Below are 13,650 nucleotides of genomic sequence, written 5' to 3'. Positions count from 1 at the left end.
TTAAAACTAGTTTTTCAACCACTCCACAAATGTCTTGTTAACAAACTATAGTTTTGGCAAGTCGGTTAGGACATCTACTTTGTGCATAACACAAGCAATTTATCCAACAGTTGTACAGACAGATTATTTCACTTATAACTCACCGTATCACAATTCCAGTGGGCCAGAAGTTTACATACTCTTAAGTTGACTGTGCCTTTAAAGAGCTTGGAAAATTCCATAAAATGTTGTCATGGCTTTAGAAACTTCTGATAGGCTAATTGACATAATTTGAGTCAATTGGAGATGTACCTGTGGCTGTAATTCAAGGCCTACCTTCAAACTCAGTGCCTCTTTGCCAAGACTTCAGATATTTGTAGACCTCCACAAGTCTGGTTCGTCCTTGGGAGCAATTTCCAAATGCCTGACTGTACCACGTTCATCTGTACAAACAATAGTACGCAAGTATAAACACCTTGGACCACGCAGCCGTGATACTGCTCAGGAAGGAGACGCATACTGTCTCCTAGAGTTGAACGTACTTTGGTGCGAAAAGTGCAAATCAATCCCAGACCAACAGCAAAAGACCATGTGAAGATGCCTGAGGAAACAGGTACAAAAGTATCTATATTCACAGTAAAACAAGTCCTATACCGATATAACCTGAGAGGCCGCTCAGCAAGTAAGAAGCCACTGCTCCAAAACTGCCATAAAAAGCCAGACTACGGTTTGCAACTGCACATGGGGACAAAGACCGTACTTTGGCTTGATGAAACAAAAATAGAACTATTATGTTATGTTTGGAGGAAAAAGGGGGAGGCTTGCAAACCGAAGAACACCATCCCAACCGTGAAGCACAGGGGTGACAGCATCATGTTGTGGGGGGTGTTTTGCTGCAGGAGGGACTGGTGCACTTCAGAAAATAGATTGCTTCATGAGGAAGGTAAATGATGTGGATATATTGAAGCAACATCTGAAGACATCAGTCTTACTAAAATGGTGAAACTAACTGACCGAAAACAGGGAATTTTTTCCAGGATTAAATGTCAGGAATTGTGAAAAACTGAGTTTAAATGTATTTGGCTAAGGTGTATGTAATCTTCTGACTTCTGTAGTTTTGTCACAATAATTGGTCTGACAAACAGAGAACTTTGCGTGCTGCAGGCCCAGGCATGGATCAAAGCTGGCGAGACATTCAAAGACATCATCAAGAATTATGCAGGACCCTATGTCAGAGAGGTGTTTTTGTGACCACATAGTGTCCTACTAATAGCCCTTGTGAAAAACAAGTGTTTGAGAACACGTTTTCAAATACCTCCAGGGCCGATAGACAAGTTCCTTACCCTTTCCCCCTTCTGCTTGCCTCTTCCATTTTTGCAGTAATGCTGCAATTAGTTGGTTGTAATTTTGGGTAGAGCAGACATTTCCGTGTTAGCTGCATGTGTAACATAACTCTACCAGTCCTATTTATGATATCATTTACAAAGTTGTACCTTTTTTTTTTTTTTTTAAATAATGTTTTTTAAATCAATTGGTATATTTGAGTTTAACTACAATATTTATTTTATTATTTCATTTTCAAATAATCGCAAGTGAGCAGTTGTAATCTGAATAAAGGTACAAAGGCCATTCTTGAACATGGGGTGAGACATTCTTACTAATTTGATAGAAAATCAGTACGGTTTTAATTATAACTTTTGTATGACTGACACCTTTAGTGAGAGGTCTAATGCTTTAATATTTAATCATTTCTGCCCTCCGAATTCATGTTCATTATATAAATAGGCCCATGTGCGCCTTCATCAGATGAACCGCAACATGTCGGTTAAAGCGATTTAATTCATGAATGCATTTGAAAGTTTTTTATATTGTGATAATGAAGAGCAAAATAATCCTAACATTTCCAAATAAAAATCGGATTGATTTATCAAGACCAGTCCCCATGCTATGTAATTCAGTGATATTTATTCCCATAGTAAATCGATATGCATCCGTTAATATATATATATATGTAAAGTCCCTCAAATTGGCAAGAGTCTATTGTCCTGCTGATAGTTGAAATTAACGTCTGCATTTTGAAATCGTTTTTTTTTTATCATAATTTTTATTAACGTAAGCATAAAGATGTCGATGAAGTAATACTGTACAGTATATGCTTTATCCGACATTTTGCGGTTGAATGAGGTTTGGAGTTAGAAATGTAAAACTTTAGAATACTTAATACATTTCAAGTTGGGGGGATTTTTTTCACACCTAGCCAAGCCATCCTTTTGTAAAAGTTGAAGAGTCTGTCGTCCTGCTAATAGCCCATCATGGAAACGTTATTGGACCCATAGGTTTTAAGCCTGCAAGTAGGTTATAATAATCCATGCCTTCTGGGAATGTTTAAATGTCCAAAAGTTATAGGTGGAGTTAGAATTTTGTCTGTCAGAAGTATTAAAATCAACCAATTAAATGTGCTTTATTATACAAATGTTTAAAGTGCAACACGCATCTGATTATTCAATATGAATAGGAATTATTTTGTTTACATTATTTATTGCAACCACAATGTCACAAATTATTGAACACACACAACATGAGCAGATTAACTTGGTCAAAACCGTCAAAACATTTATTTATTAAAGACTAACAGACTGAAAACACCTCCATTAATTTACGAACAGGTAGTCAATTTACAGATTAGACTACTGATAGATCAGCGATATTTTCGAGATGATTTTGTTTTCAAATACCTGAAAGTGAGCGGTTGTAATCTAAATAAAGGAAAAAAGGCCATTCTTGAACATGGGGTGAGACAATATGATCTTAAATGGAATATTTTTCATATAATTTTAACAGGTCGCTAGGTGTAGTCAAAACCATAAGCAAATATGTGAACTGTGATATGACTAAAGAGTTAACCTCTCTGGTGTCCCACCTCGCCAACAGCCAGTGAAATTGCAGGGCGACAAATTCAAAACAGCAGAAATATCATAATTAAAATTCCTCAACCATACAAGTATTTTACACCATTTTATAGATACACTTCTCGTTAATCCAACCACAGTGTCCGATTTCAAAAAGGCTTTTCGGCGAAAGCAGAACATATCATTATGTTAGGTCAGCAACTAGTCACAGAAAGCATTCAGCCATTTTCCAACCAAAGAGAGGTGTCACAAAAAGCAGAAATATAGATAAAATGAATCACTAACCTTTGACGATCTTCATCAGATGACACTCCCAGGACTCAATGTTACACAATACATGTATGTTTTGTTCGATCAAGTTCATATCTAATCAGGGTGATTTTTTCACAAATAGACAGGCATTTTCATCAATGGCACGTTGTTTGAAGAGTCCACAAACAGGAGGTAGAGTTCCAGAGCTCACAGGTGTGGCTGGCATGGATTGTGACTCCATCTCGTTCCTCGCCCTCTTCAACTCGTTTTTCTCCACCTGACTCTCCACCAATGCCGACTGACTCTCTGCCAATGACGTGACTCTCCGCCAATACCTCCTGGCTCTGGACCAATGCATCAACTGATTCAGTTTACAATCACAATCAGATACATTTTACAATCATAATCCTAACATTTCCAAATAAAAATCGGATTGATTTATCAAGACCAGCTTTGTCATTCAGTAATAATAATAATAATAAATAATAATCATTGGATAACAGATCATCTCTCAGAACTCGTTAAGAGGCAGCTTCTATCTTCAATATAATCATTCATTCAGAAGGTCAAACCCAGAGGTGGTCTGCAGTAGGTTATAATTAATGGAAAATTGCGTGTCAATTTATAAACCATGTGCCATGGAATCGGTACATCTAAAATCTCTTCCCAACTATTTTGCAAAATGGTATATATTTTTATTTATCACAATTTTCTTTAACCAATTTTGTTCTTTAATGTGTCTGTCGGCCCTGCACTACTTTTCCCCCATTGAACTTGATAAAGGTTCCAATTGACAATGTTTTTTTAATCAAATAGTATATTTGAGTTTAACCACAATAATTTGTTGTATTATTTGTTCTGTCTTTTCTGGTGGATTAAACTGAAATTGAAACCAACTTTCTATGGCTTGTTTAAAAAATATTTTGGAGATGATTTAATTTTCAAATAACCGAAAGAGAGCGGTTGTAATCTGAAGAAAGGGGGAAAGGCCATACTTGAACATGGGGTGAGACATTCTTACTAATTTGTAAATAAAGCCAGTTTGTTATTTTGAATGATTTATTTAGGTTTTTAGAGGGAGACCAACCGAAATCCCACCGTGCCTATTTTTCGAAAATTGTCAGTCCACATGTCAAATGAAATTCCCCAATTGTATTTACCCAAATTCTCTCTTAACTCCAGGACCACCGACAATTTTTGTTGTTGCCTGATGCCGGACTCTAGTGCCAGAGAAGGGAGACTCTCAGACTGAAAACACTTCCATTAATTTACGAAAAGACAGTACATTTGTGCCACAGTTTAGACTACCAGTAGTTCCGTGTTCTACCTCCCCCTTGTGATGACAGAATGCCACCATCTACCACTAACGGTCGCGGAACTTTTAAAATAAGGTATTTTTGTTTTTATAGGTTATAGGGTATTTTGTGTAGATTTCATTTATTTAATCCGTTTAAAGTCTGTAACGTAACAAAATGTGGGAAAAGTCAAGCGGCCTGAATACTTTGCATTATTATAATAGAAGCTGGTTTGGCAGACGTTTTGTTACGTAAACATCCTTCTGCTGTGTGTTCCATTAGGCTGTCCCTCCTTGTCCCCAGCTGACCCAGGCTGTGAGAACCCCACATTGGCATTCCAGGGTTGCATGCGTCTCATCTCCATCAACAGCCAGCCAATGGACCTGAACCAGGTGCAACAAGGACGGCTGGGAAAGTACAAGGAGCTGCAGTTTGACACATGTGGCATCCATGACAGGTATCACAATTTCTGTATACAATATTAGAATTTTGAAATGATGTGCCAAGGTGACAACCTTCAACTCAAAGCATATGCATGGGACTTTTGTTTTTTGCTTATGCAACTAACACAAAACTTAACACTTGATTATTGTCAGACCTTGTTTGATATAGTATGTTCCAGCAACTCTGTTTGGATTGTGCAAGCACATAATTGTTGTCTCATTTGATTTTATGGCGCTGCTATAAAACATTGTAGTTTATTTTGGACCTGAAGCTTGTGAAATCCTTTTCTCACAGCTGAAGTGTGAGCAAATTAACATTAACACACATTCTAAGGCAGGGGACCTTTGAAGTCAGCAGCCTTTACAGGGTCTACAGTAATTACTGAGGAGGGTTGAGTAATTATAGAAACGTGGTAGGTTCCTATGTTGCCCAATGGAAAAAGCAGCTGATTGGGCTTTCGACTGTGTCTCTAATTAACTGTGACTGGAGTCAGAGTACCGATTGACTGATTGCCAGACTGACAGTCTACTGTACAACTTTTACTGGGATGAAACCAAGGAACCAGTTAACCTAAGAGACAAGATCCCCTGAGAAGTGATGATGAGGAGAGGAGCTTATTTTTCTTTGGTGTTTCCAAAAGTGTCGGGAGCAAAATGTCTCATGTTATGACACCTCACCGAACATATTTTAATTGGGAACCTAGCATGAGAAAGAGTAAGCAAAAATAATTGTGGCAAAGCTCAAAAGAGGCAACTTGTTTCTTAGTGTTAAAATCTTGAACATTCTTTTGCTATTTTTATGTATAGAACCAGCGCCCAATACATTAGTCAAAGCACAATATGAATAATCCGATGTCTGCATGCATTGCTATACTGTAATTAGACTAAACACTATTTCAGGATCTGCAACATGGGAGTGTTTTTGGAGAACTGGTGATTTAAACCGCACCCATTTCTGAATGACTTTGTATTTCGTTCCTGTGGTGAGGATTAAGCACGGTGTTTATGCTTGTGGGGTTCCAATAATCAGCACAATAAAAAAAGCTTCCATCTTCAACCTTTTCAATATAATGACAACCTACTTATAATTGCGTAACCTCCACTGTAACGGGCAAATCACTGCAATCAAACAAGATTACTACATACCCTGGGAGGTGTTCTTTCTATCATCTTACCTTTTTAGAAAGTGTTGATTTATTCTTCCCCCTGCTCAACACTGCCTGTATATTCATAGTATAACATAGCAAAGCTAGGCCTCCCTCTGTCTCTCTCCATCACCAATTCTCCAGCTTTAAAACATTCATGAGCAGCTGTCATCCTCCAGGACCCTGCCAGGCTCAGGGTGGCAGTCCCCTAACAGCCAGCGGAGGTTGACTGGAAGACCGCGGCCTCCGCATGCCACCGTGGAGTTGGGGGCCATGGGTTCCTAGGAATGTTCAATAAAGCCATTAAGGGACATGCCCAACCTAACTCAGCACTTTGGCTTGTGACATACTTTAAAGAAAAGCAATTCATTTCTTTGTCAGCGAGGGAACTAATTACATAACACAAAAAAACTTGAAGAGATTATAGTATCTTTTGTTGAAGAGCTTTCTTTGCCATTCACTCCGACCACTAAAAGTTTATTGTCCGGTTTATTGCGGAGGAACAGTTCTGCAAGTTGAGCAGCATAATTTTATGGTCCACGAAAGCCTTTTTTCTGTGTGCATGAATAAAAATAGCACAGCAATAATTAAACCATCACCTGAACATTATGCGGAGAACAGTTGACTCCTTTTGTAGTGCTAAATAGGTAAATGTGTATTGTAATAGCTGTGTTGTATGTACAACCCCCACTAAACCAGAGCTCCCCTGGGACAGGTTTCACAATTGAAGCGGAATTAAATAATATATGCAAGCTTAAAAGGCAGGTAATTTTAGAAGGTACAGAGGCATGAGGAAGGCACTATTAATCAGAGTGTCTTTCCATAGCCAGTTTCACTGGTACTTTTTCTGCATATTGTTAACATTTACAGAGACCTCAGACGATTTGCAAAAATGTCATTGTAGAGAGGGAGAGGGGTGAGGAGAGTGGGGTTGGGTTGGGTTGCTTGCACCTGCCATAGCCATGCATGTTTACAAACAACTGCCGGCACAAACACCTGCTTTACTTGAATTTGAGCCCCACACAAAAATCAACAATAACAAAATTGTTATGAAAATCTAAACTCAATATTCTGTTTGCTAAATCTATTGTCACTGGAGAGTTTTGTATGCAGATGCTCATCTTTAAACGGCTCCCTGTGAAATTAGACTGTGTCAGGAATAATTACAATTTTAAGTCTTACAGTCGTTTTGTTGTTAAGAAGATGTCAAAACACCTGCCATCGTCAGTCAAGCATATTTTGTAATGTCCTCAAAACCATTATCTCCAGCTAGTTCAGTTCAGTCAGAGAGTGGGAACAACCACATTGTTTTAGCATTGCTGTCTCCATGACTTTGCCTCTCTAGTACCAGGTTACTTGGATTCCTTCTCACTGTCTGATCTTCCCTGTCTCTCCAGATGTCTGCCCAACTTCTGTGAACATGGAGGGCAGTGTTCCCAGTCCTGGAACACCTTCTACTGTGACTGCTCTGGAACAGGATACGCTGGAGCCACCTGCCACAACTGTGAGTCCTGCCTGCTCTCCGGCTGTATGGGACATGACTGGGCTGACCTCTGTACCCATTGTGTTTTATTGTGTAAATAAACTAGATGACCAAAAGTATGTGGACACCTGCTTGTCAAACATCTCATTCCAAAATCATGGGCATTAATATGGAGTTGGTCCCCCTTTTGCTGCAATAACAGCCTCCACTCTTCTGGGAAGGCTTTCCACTAGATGTTGGAATATTGCTGCGGGGACTTGCTTCTATTCATCTACAAGAGCAATAGTGATGTTGGGTGATTAGGCCTGGCTCACAGTTGGTGTTCCAATTCATCCCAAAGGTGTTCGATGAGTTGAGGTCAGTGCTCTGTGCACTGGGGGCATTGTCATGCTGAAGCAGGAAAGGGCCTTCCCCAAACTGTTGCCACAAAGTTGGAAGCACAGAATAATCTAGAATGTCATTGTAATCTATAATGTCATTGTATGCTATAGCTTTAAGATTTCCCTTCACTGGAACTAAGGGGCCTAGCCCGAACCATGAAAAACAGCCCCAGACCATTAATCCTCCTCCACCAAACTTTACAATTGGCACTCTGCATTGAGGTTGGTAGCATTCTCCTGGCATCCGCCAAACCTATATTCGTCCCTCGGACTGCCAGATGGTGAAACATGATTCATCACTTCAGAGAAAGCGTTTCAATTGCTCCAGAGTCCAATGGCGTGAGCTTTACACAACTCCAGCCAACGCTTGGCTTTGCCCTTCGGGATCTTAGGCTTGTGTGCGGCTGCTCGGCCTTGGAAACTCATTTCATGAATCTCCCAAAGAACAGTTATTGTGCTGACGTTGCTTCCAGAGGCAGCTTGGAACTCGGGTAGTGAGTGTTGCAACCGAGGACAGAAGATGTTTACCCGCTACGCCCTTCAGCACTCGGTGGTCCCGTTTTTTGAGCTTGTGAGGTCTACCACTTCACGTTGTTTTCCTAGACATTTCCACTTCACAATAACAGCACTTACAGTTGACTAGGGTAGCTCTAGCAGGGCAGACATTTTACGAACTGACTTGTTGGAAAGCTGGCATCCGATCAAAGTCACTGAGCTCTTCAGTAAGGCTATTCTACTGCCAATCTATGTCTATGGAGATTGCATGGTTGTGTGCTCGATTTCTTTACACCTATCAGCAACGAGTGATGTTGAAATAGCCGAATCCACTAATTTGAAGAGTTGTCCACATACTTTTGTATATATAGTGTATACTACTCAGCAAAAAAAGAAACATCCCTTTTTCAGGACCCTGTCTTTCAAAGATAATTTCTAAAAATCCAAATAACTTCACAGATCTTCATTGTAGAGGGTTTAAACACTGTTTCCCATGCTTGTTCAATGAACCATAAACAATTAATGAACATGCACCTGTGGAACGGTCGTTAAGACACTAACAGCTTACAGACGCTAGGTCAGTTATGAAAACTTAGGACACTAAAGAGGACTTTCTACTGACTCTGAAAAACACCAAAAGAAATATGCCCAGGGTCCCTGCTCATCAGCGTGAATGTGCCTTAGGCATGCTGCAAGGAGGCATGAGGACTGCAGATGTGGCCAGGACAATAAATTGCAATGTCCGTACTGTGAGACGCCTAAGACAGCGCTACAGGGAGATGGGACAAACATCTGATCGTCCTCGCAGTGGCAGACCACGTGCAGCAACACCTGCACAGGATCGGTACATCCCAACATCACACCTGCGGGACAGGTACAGGATGGCAACAACAACTGCCCGAGTTACACCAGGAACGCCCTCTCCCTCCATCAGTACTCAGACTGTCCACAATAGGCTGAGAGAGGCTGGACTGAGGGCTTGTAGGCCTGTTGTAAGGCAGGTCCTCACCAGACATCACCGGCAACAACGTCGCTGGACCAGACAGGTCTGGCAAAAAGTGCTCTTCAACTGATGAGTCGCGGTTTTGTCTCACCTTGGGTGATGGTCGGAATCGAGTTTATCGTCGAAGGAATGAGCGTTACACCGATGCCTGTACTCTGGTGCGGGATCGACTTGGAAGTGGAGGGTCCGTCATGGTCTGGGGCGGTGTGTTACAGCATCATCGGACTGAGCTTGTTGTCATTGCAGGCGATATCAAGGCTGTGCGTTACATGGAAGACATCCTTCTCCCTCATGTGGTACTCTTCCTGCAGGCTCATCCTGGCATGACCTTCCAGTATGACAATGCCACCAGCCATACTGCTCGTTCTGTGCATGATTTCCTGCAAGACAGGAATGTCAGTGTTCCGCCATGGCCAGCGAAGAGCCTGGATCTCAATCCCATTGAGCACGTCTGGGACCTGTTGGATCGGAGGGTGAGGACTAGGGCCATTCCCCCCAGAAATGTCCGGGAACTTGCAGGTCCCTTGGTGGAAGAGTGGGGTAACATCTCACAGCAAGAACTGTCAAATCTGGGTCAGTCCATGAGGAGGAGATGCACTGCAGTACTTAATGCATATGGTGGCCACACCAGATACTGACTTTTACTTTTGATTTTGACCCCACCTTTGTTCAGGGACACATTATTCCACTTGTTCAGTTTACGTATGTCTCAGTTGTTGAATCTTGTTATGTTCATACAAATATTTACACATGTTAAGGTTCCTGAAAATCAATGCAGTTGACAGTGAGAGGATGTTTCTTTTTTTTGCTGAGTTTATATGCGACAGGGTTGACCACTATTCCCATTCTGTTTCACTGTGTAAATAAACAATCTAGTCTCACTATTTCCATATCTAATATGTTGTTTTAGGGTTTAGCCATAGATTGTTTTGCATACTTATTGTTATATTGTTAGGCCACCATCACATTTTAAATGGAAACAAATAAATATATACACAACCCTATAATACAACTGTTTCTGCAAGCGTTTTTCTTTTTGTAACAGCCTGTGACAATATTTTATTATATTTACCCTACTCAAATTGTATTTTCATTCTCTACTCCCATGTGTATTCCTCTGTAGCCATCTATGAGGCATCATGTGAGGCCTACAGGCTGACTGGCAGCTCCTCAGGCTACTTCTCCATTGATCCAGATGGCAGTGGACCTCTGGGGGCGACACAGGTCTTCTGCAACATGACAGGTGAGCTGCCATCCTGGCCCTCAACCCCACATAGACATTTAGACTGATGGCCTTTATGATCTTGTTGTCAGACTAATCTAGATTTTCAGCCAGAATTATACTTTAGATCGGATTGACATTGATCATAATCCAACAATATTATGATAATTCAGATCAATCTCAGTCTATTTCATTGATCTTCATGGGCTTTATTTAAGATAGGTACATTCTGGATTAAATGCTTTTTTCTTTTCCCTTTATCCTGTTATTTGGGAAGCAGCCACATTAGACCGTTTCATATCTGTAAAATCAGAATGCACTCTAGCGAGGATGACAGAGACTGACTGGTAATTAGGGGGACTGTCAGATATGTAAATACCTCCCAGTTTGGTACAGGATCATGAATAATCATACATCATATTCAAATCACTCCTCGAAATGAAACTTAACGTATAATCACTACTGTGCTCTCAGATTCTGACTCTGACTTTCTGACTTGTCATCCTCAATTATTCTATTTATGCATGTGCCTTTTTACATCTGTTTTTAAAAGTGTCAAAATAAACTAAACTAAAACCTGTTTATTTGCTCCATATTGTGTGTGTAGAGGACAAGGTGTGGACAGTGGTGACCCACAACAGCACAGATCCAGTCAGGGTCCAGGGTTCTACTCTCCAAAAGCCCTACGTTATGAAGTTCAACTACAGCGCCTCACCTGAACAACTGATGGCCCTCGTGGCCGGGTCAGAGCAGTGTCAACAGGAAGTAGTATACAGCTGCAGGAAGTCCCGCCTCTTTAACACTTGGGGTGAGCATTTCCCGTATTGGCTTGCAACATGACTGAAACTTTATCTCCTCAAAACAGTTCAGTTACAGATATTTCACACATTTCACTTAGCAGGCAACCGAAGCGCAACCCACTTAATACCCATTGTTTGTCCATGCAGAGTTTGTCTATTCCCAGCTGTATAAATTCTATTGAACATTGTTTGTGTGCCGTCGCATGGGGAGTTGAAGAATTCATCTAGCCAGTGAGACCCCTTTATTCCCTCAGTTTTCTCATCGCTTGGGGAGAACCCAACTATAGGTTAATCATTTATGAAAAATGTATGTAGTCAGATGTCTATGAGGTGAATACAATGTCACCGCAGACAATAAACAACTTTATTATGCCCAAACAACAAGATCATTAAAGGAAGAAAATACTTTTATTTTCAGGCCCAGTAGATATGAAACAAAACATAATTGCTTTCATTGCTTACTTGAATGCTTCAGAAACCGTTGTTGTCTAAAAAAAGAAGAGATTTAAAAACACAGCTCACTGTAATTGGACTTGCAAACAAAAGAGGCTCCTTATATTACCACTGTAACCATGTTTCCATCCAGTTTTTTATGCAAGTAAAGTCATAAAGTACAACAAAAAAAATGGCAGCTGTAATGGAAAGAGGAAGATTCAGTGTAATTTTATAAATGCAGACAGATAATTTGTTCATTCAACATGTTGGGATCTTTTTGTGTCGGTAAAATGTATAATGCAGGAAATGGTGGTGGAAACGCCTTTAATGCACAAATATTGATATAATAACCATCATATCGAAGTAAATCAGGAGTCACGCGATGATATGGTGTGTGGTCCTCCCACTACGACTCGGGAAACCATTCAGTTTATTAGGCTACAGATAAAATAAGTTACGATAAACTTCACAGGGTGGTGAAAGTGCACGGTGATGAGCTTGATGCTGCTTTCCGATAAATATAGGTCTTATTCTGGTGACATCATGATCGATGCTTGACTACCGTTTGACAAATAAAAACATTCTCGCTCTTATCCATAATAATCTCATCATGAAGCCTAGCCTACCCTCACAGCCTACCCGCACTGTATCTGCGAGCTGTTGGCTAGAGCGCAGGTGCCAAGACCAGAGTAGGCACATTTGCTATTTAACGCATCAGTTTTTGTGACAAAACTGTCGGTAAAGTTGAAAAATGCAATGGAAACGCATTGAACTTTCGGTTTTATTCAGTACATGAACACTTATGCGAAAATGTACAGTTCGTCTTGACTACGTCATCACTGGTTTTTATCCTCAAAAAGTCAGTTTAGTGGAAACATAGCACTGGTGGGAAATGTTAATATTTTGTTTATGCAGATTCCTGAATATTTGCATGAAAATCTGTCGCCAATTGAATGGAAACCTAGCTAATGATGCACTTTCTATCCTGCTGTATAAAAGATGGCTTTTTTCATGCTACATCATAAGAAGCTTTACAGAAAGGTTATCGTTATGGCCAGGCCTACACTTCAATTGCCAGAGACAGAAATAGATCCATATGCATGAAAGCTGCATAATGTGCAAAACTAAAAGAGGTTGAACTGAAGCAAACAAGAAGGGATTTGTAAAAAACTGATTATCATAACTTGATAACTTCTACTTCATATGTACATGTTTCATCTGCATGAAAAAGGGAAACTTTATATTGCTCACCTTTTCACGATAATGACAGGAAGATCTTACATAACATCATATTTGAGTAACAGGAAACATTTACTCTCACCATTTATCTAGATGAAAGCATCACCTTGTCTCTCCTGTCATTGAAAATTCCAAGTAATTTATTCTCTGGAAGGGTCTTGATAAATAAGTTATTCCTAACTCCTTGAGACGGTAGCTCATATCCCTATACGGAAATATAGATTTAATCAGATCTTCCCCTTTGTTTGAGCACGTTTGGAAACCAATTTCCTCGTGATTACTTTGATTTAACTGGAAAACAATACACGGACAGCACTTCCGTTAAGCTGATCTATGGAAGTGTATGCCCTGCATTTTGTTGAATTATTAACCTAGCTCTTATCCCAGACTCCCCAAAACCATAATTATATCCTCAAACTATATCTGACGCTAATGGAAAGCAAACAACTGATTTATTGCGATTCATCATGATCGTTGAACGTTTTTGAAAGAATCTTTGTGCAAATATTAAAATCAGGCTATACAGTGGGGCAAAAAAGTATTTAGTCAGCCACCAATTGTGCAATTTTC

General features: G+C 40.1%; 1 protein-coding gene across 1 annotated transcript in view; it reads left to right on the top strand.

Moving 5' to 3' along the window:
• The window catches only part of LOC109867271 (contactin-associated protein-like 5), a 115,212-nt gene that overhangs the window by 81,258 nt on the left and 20,304 nt on the right, over window positions 1-13,650 (top strand). The window contains exons 10-13 of the mRNA XM_020456332.2: window positions 4,718-4,892; window positions 7,421-7,527; window positions 10,508-10,627; window positions 11,214-11,414. Coding sequence (XP_020311921.2) covers window positions 4,718-4,892; window positions 7,421-7,527; window positions 10,508-10,627; window positions 11,214-11,414 — 603 coding nt within the window. The remainder of the gene's footprint in view (window positions 1-4,717; window positions 4,893-7,420; window positions 7,528-10,507; window positions 10,628-11,213; window positions 11,415-13,650) is intronic.

Source organism: Oncorhynchus kisutch, linkage group LG2, assembly GCF_002021735.2.
Source record: "Oncorhynchus kisutch isolate 150728-3 linkage group LG2, Okis_V2, whole genome shotgun sequence".
In the NCBI taxonomy this organism is placed as follows: domain Eukaryota; kingdom Metazoa; phylum Chordata; class Actinopteri; order Salmoniformes; family Salmonidae; genus Oncorhynchus; species Oncorhynchus kisutch.
This window is presented reverse-complemented; position numbering and strand designations above follow the sequence as displayed.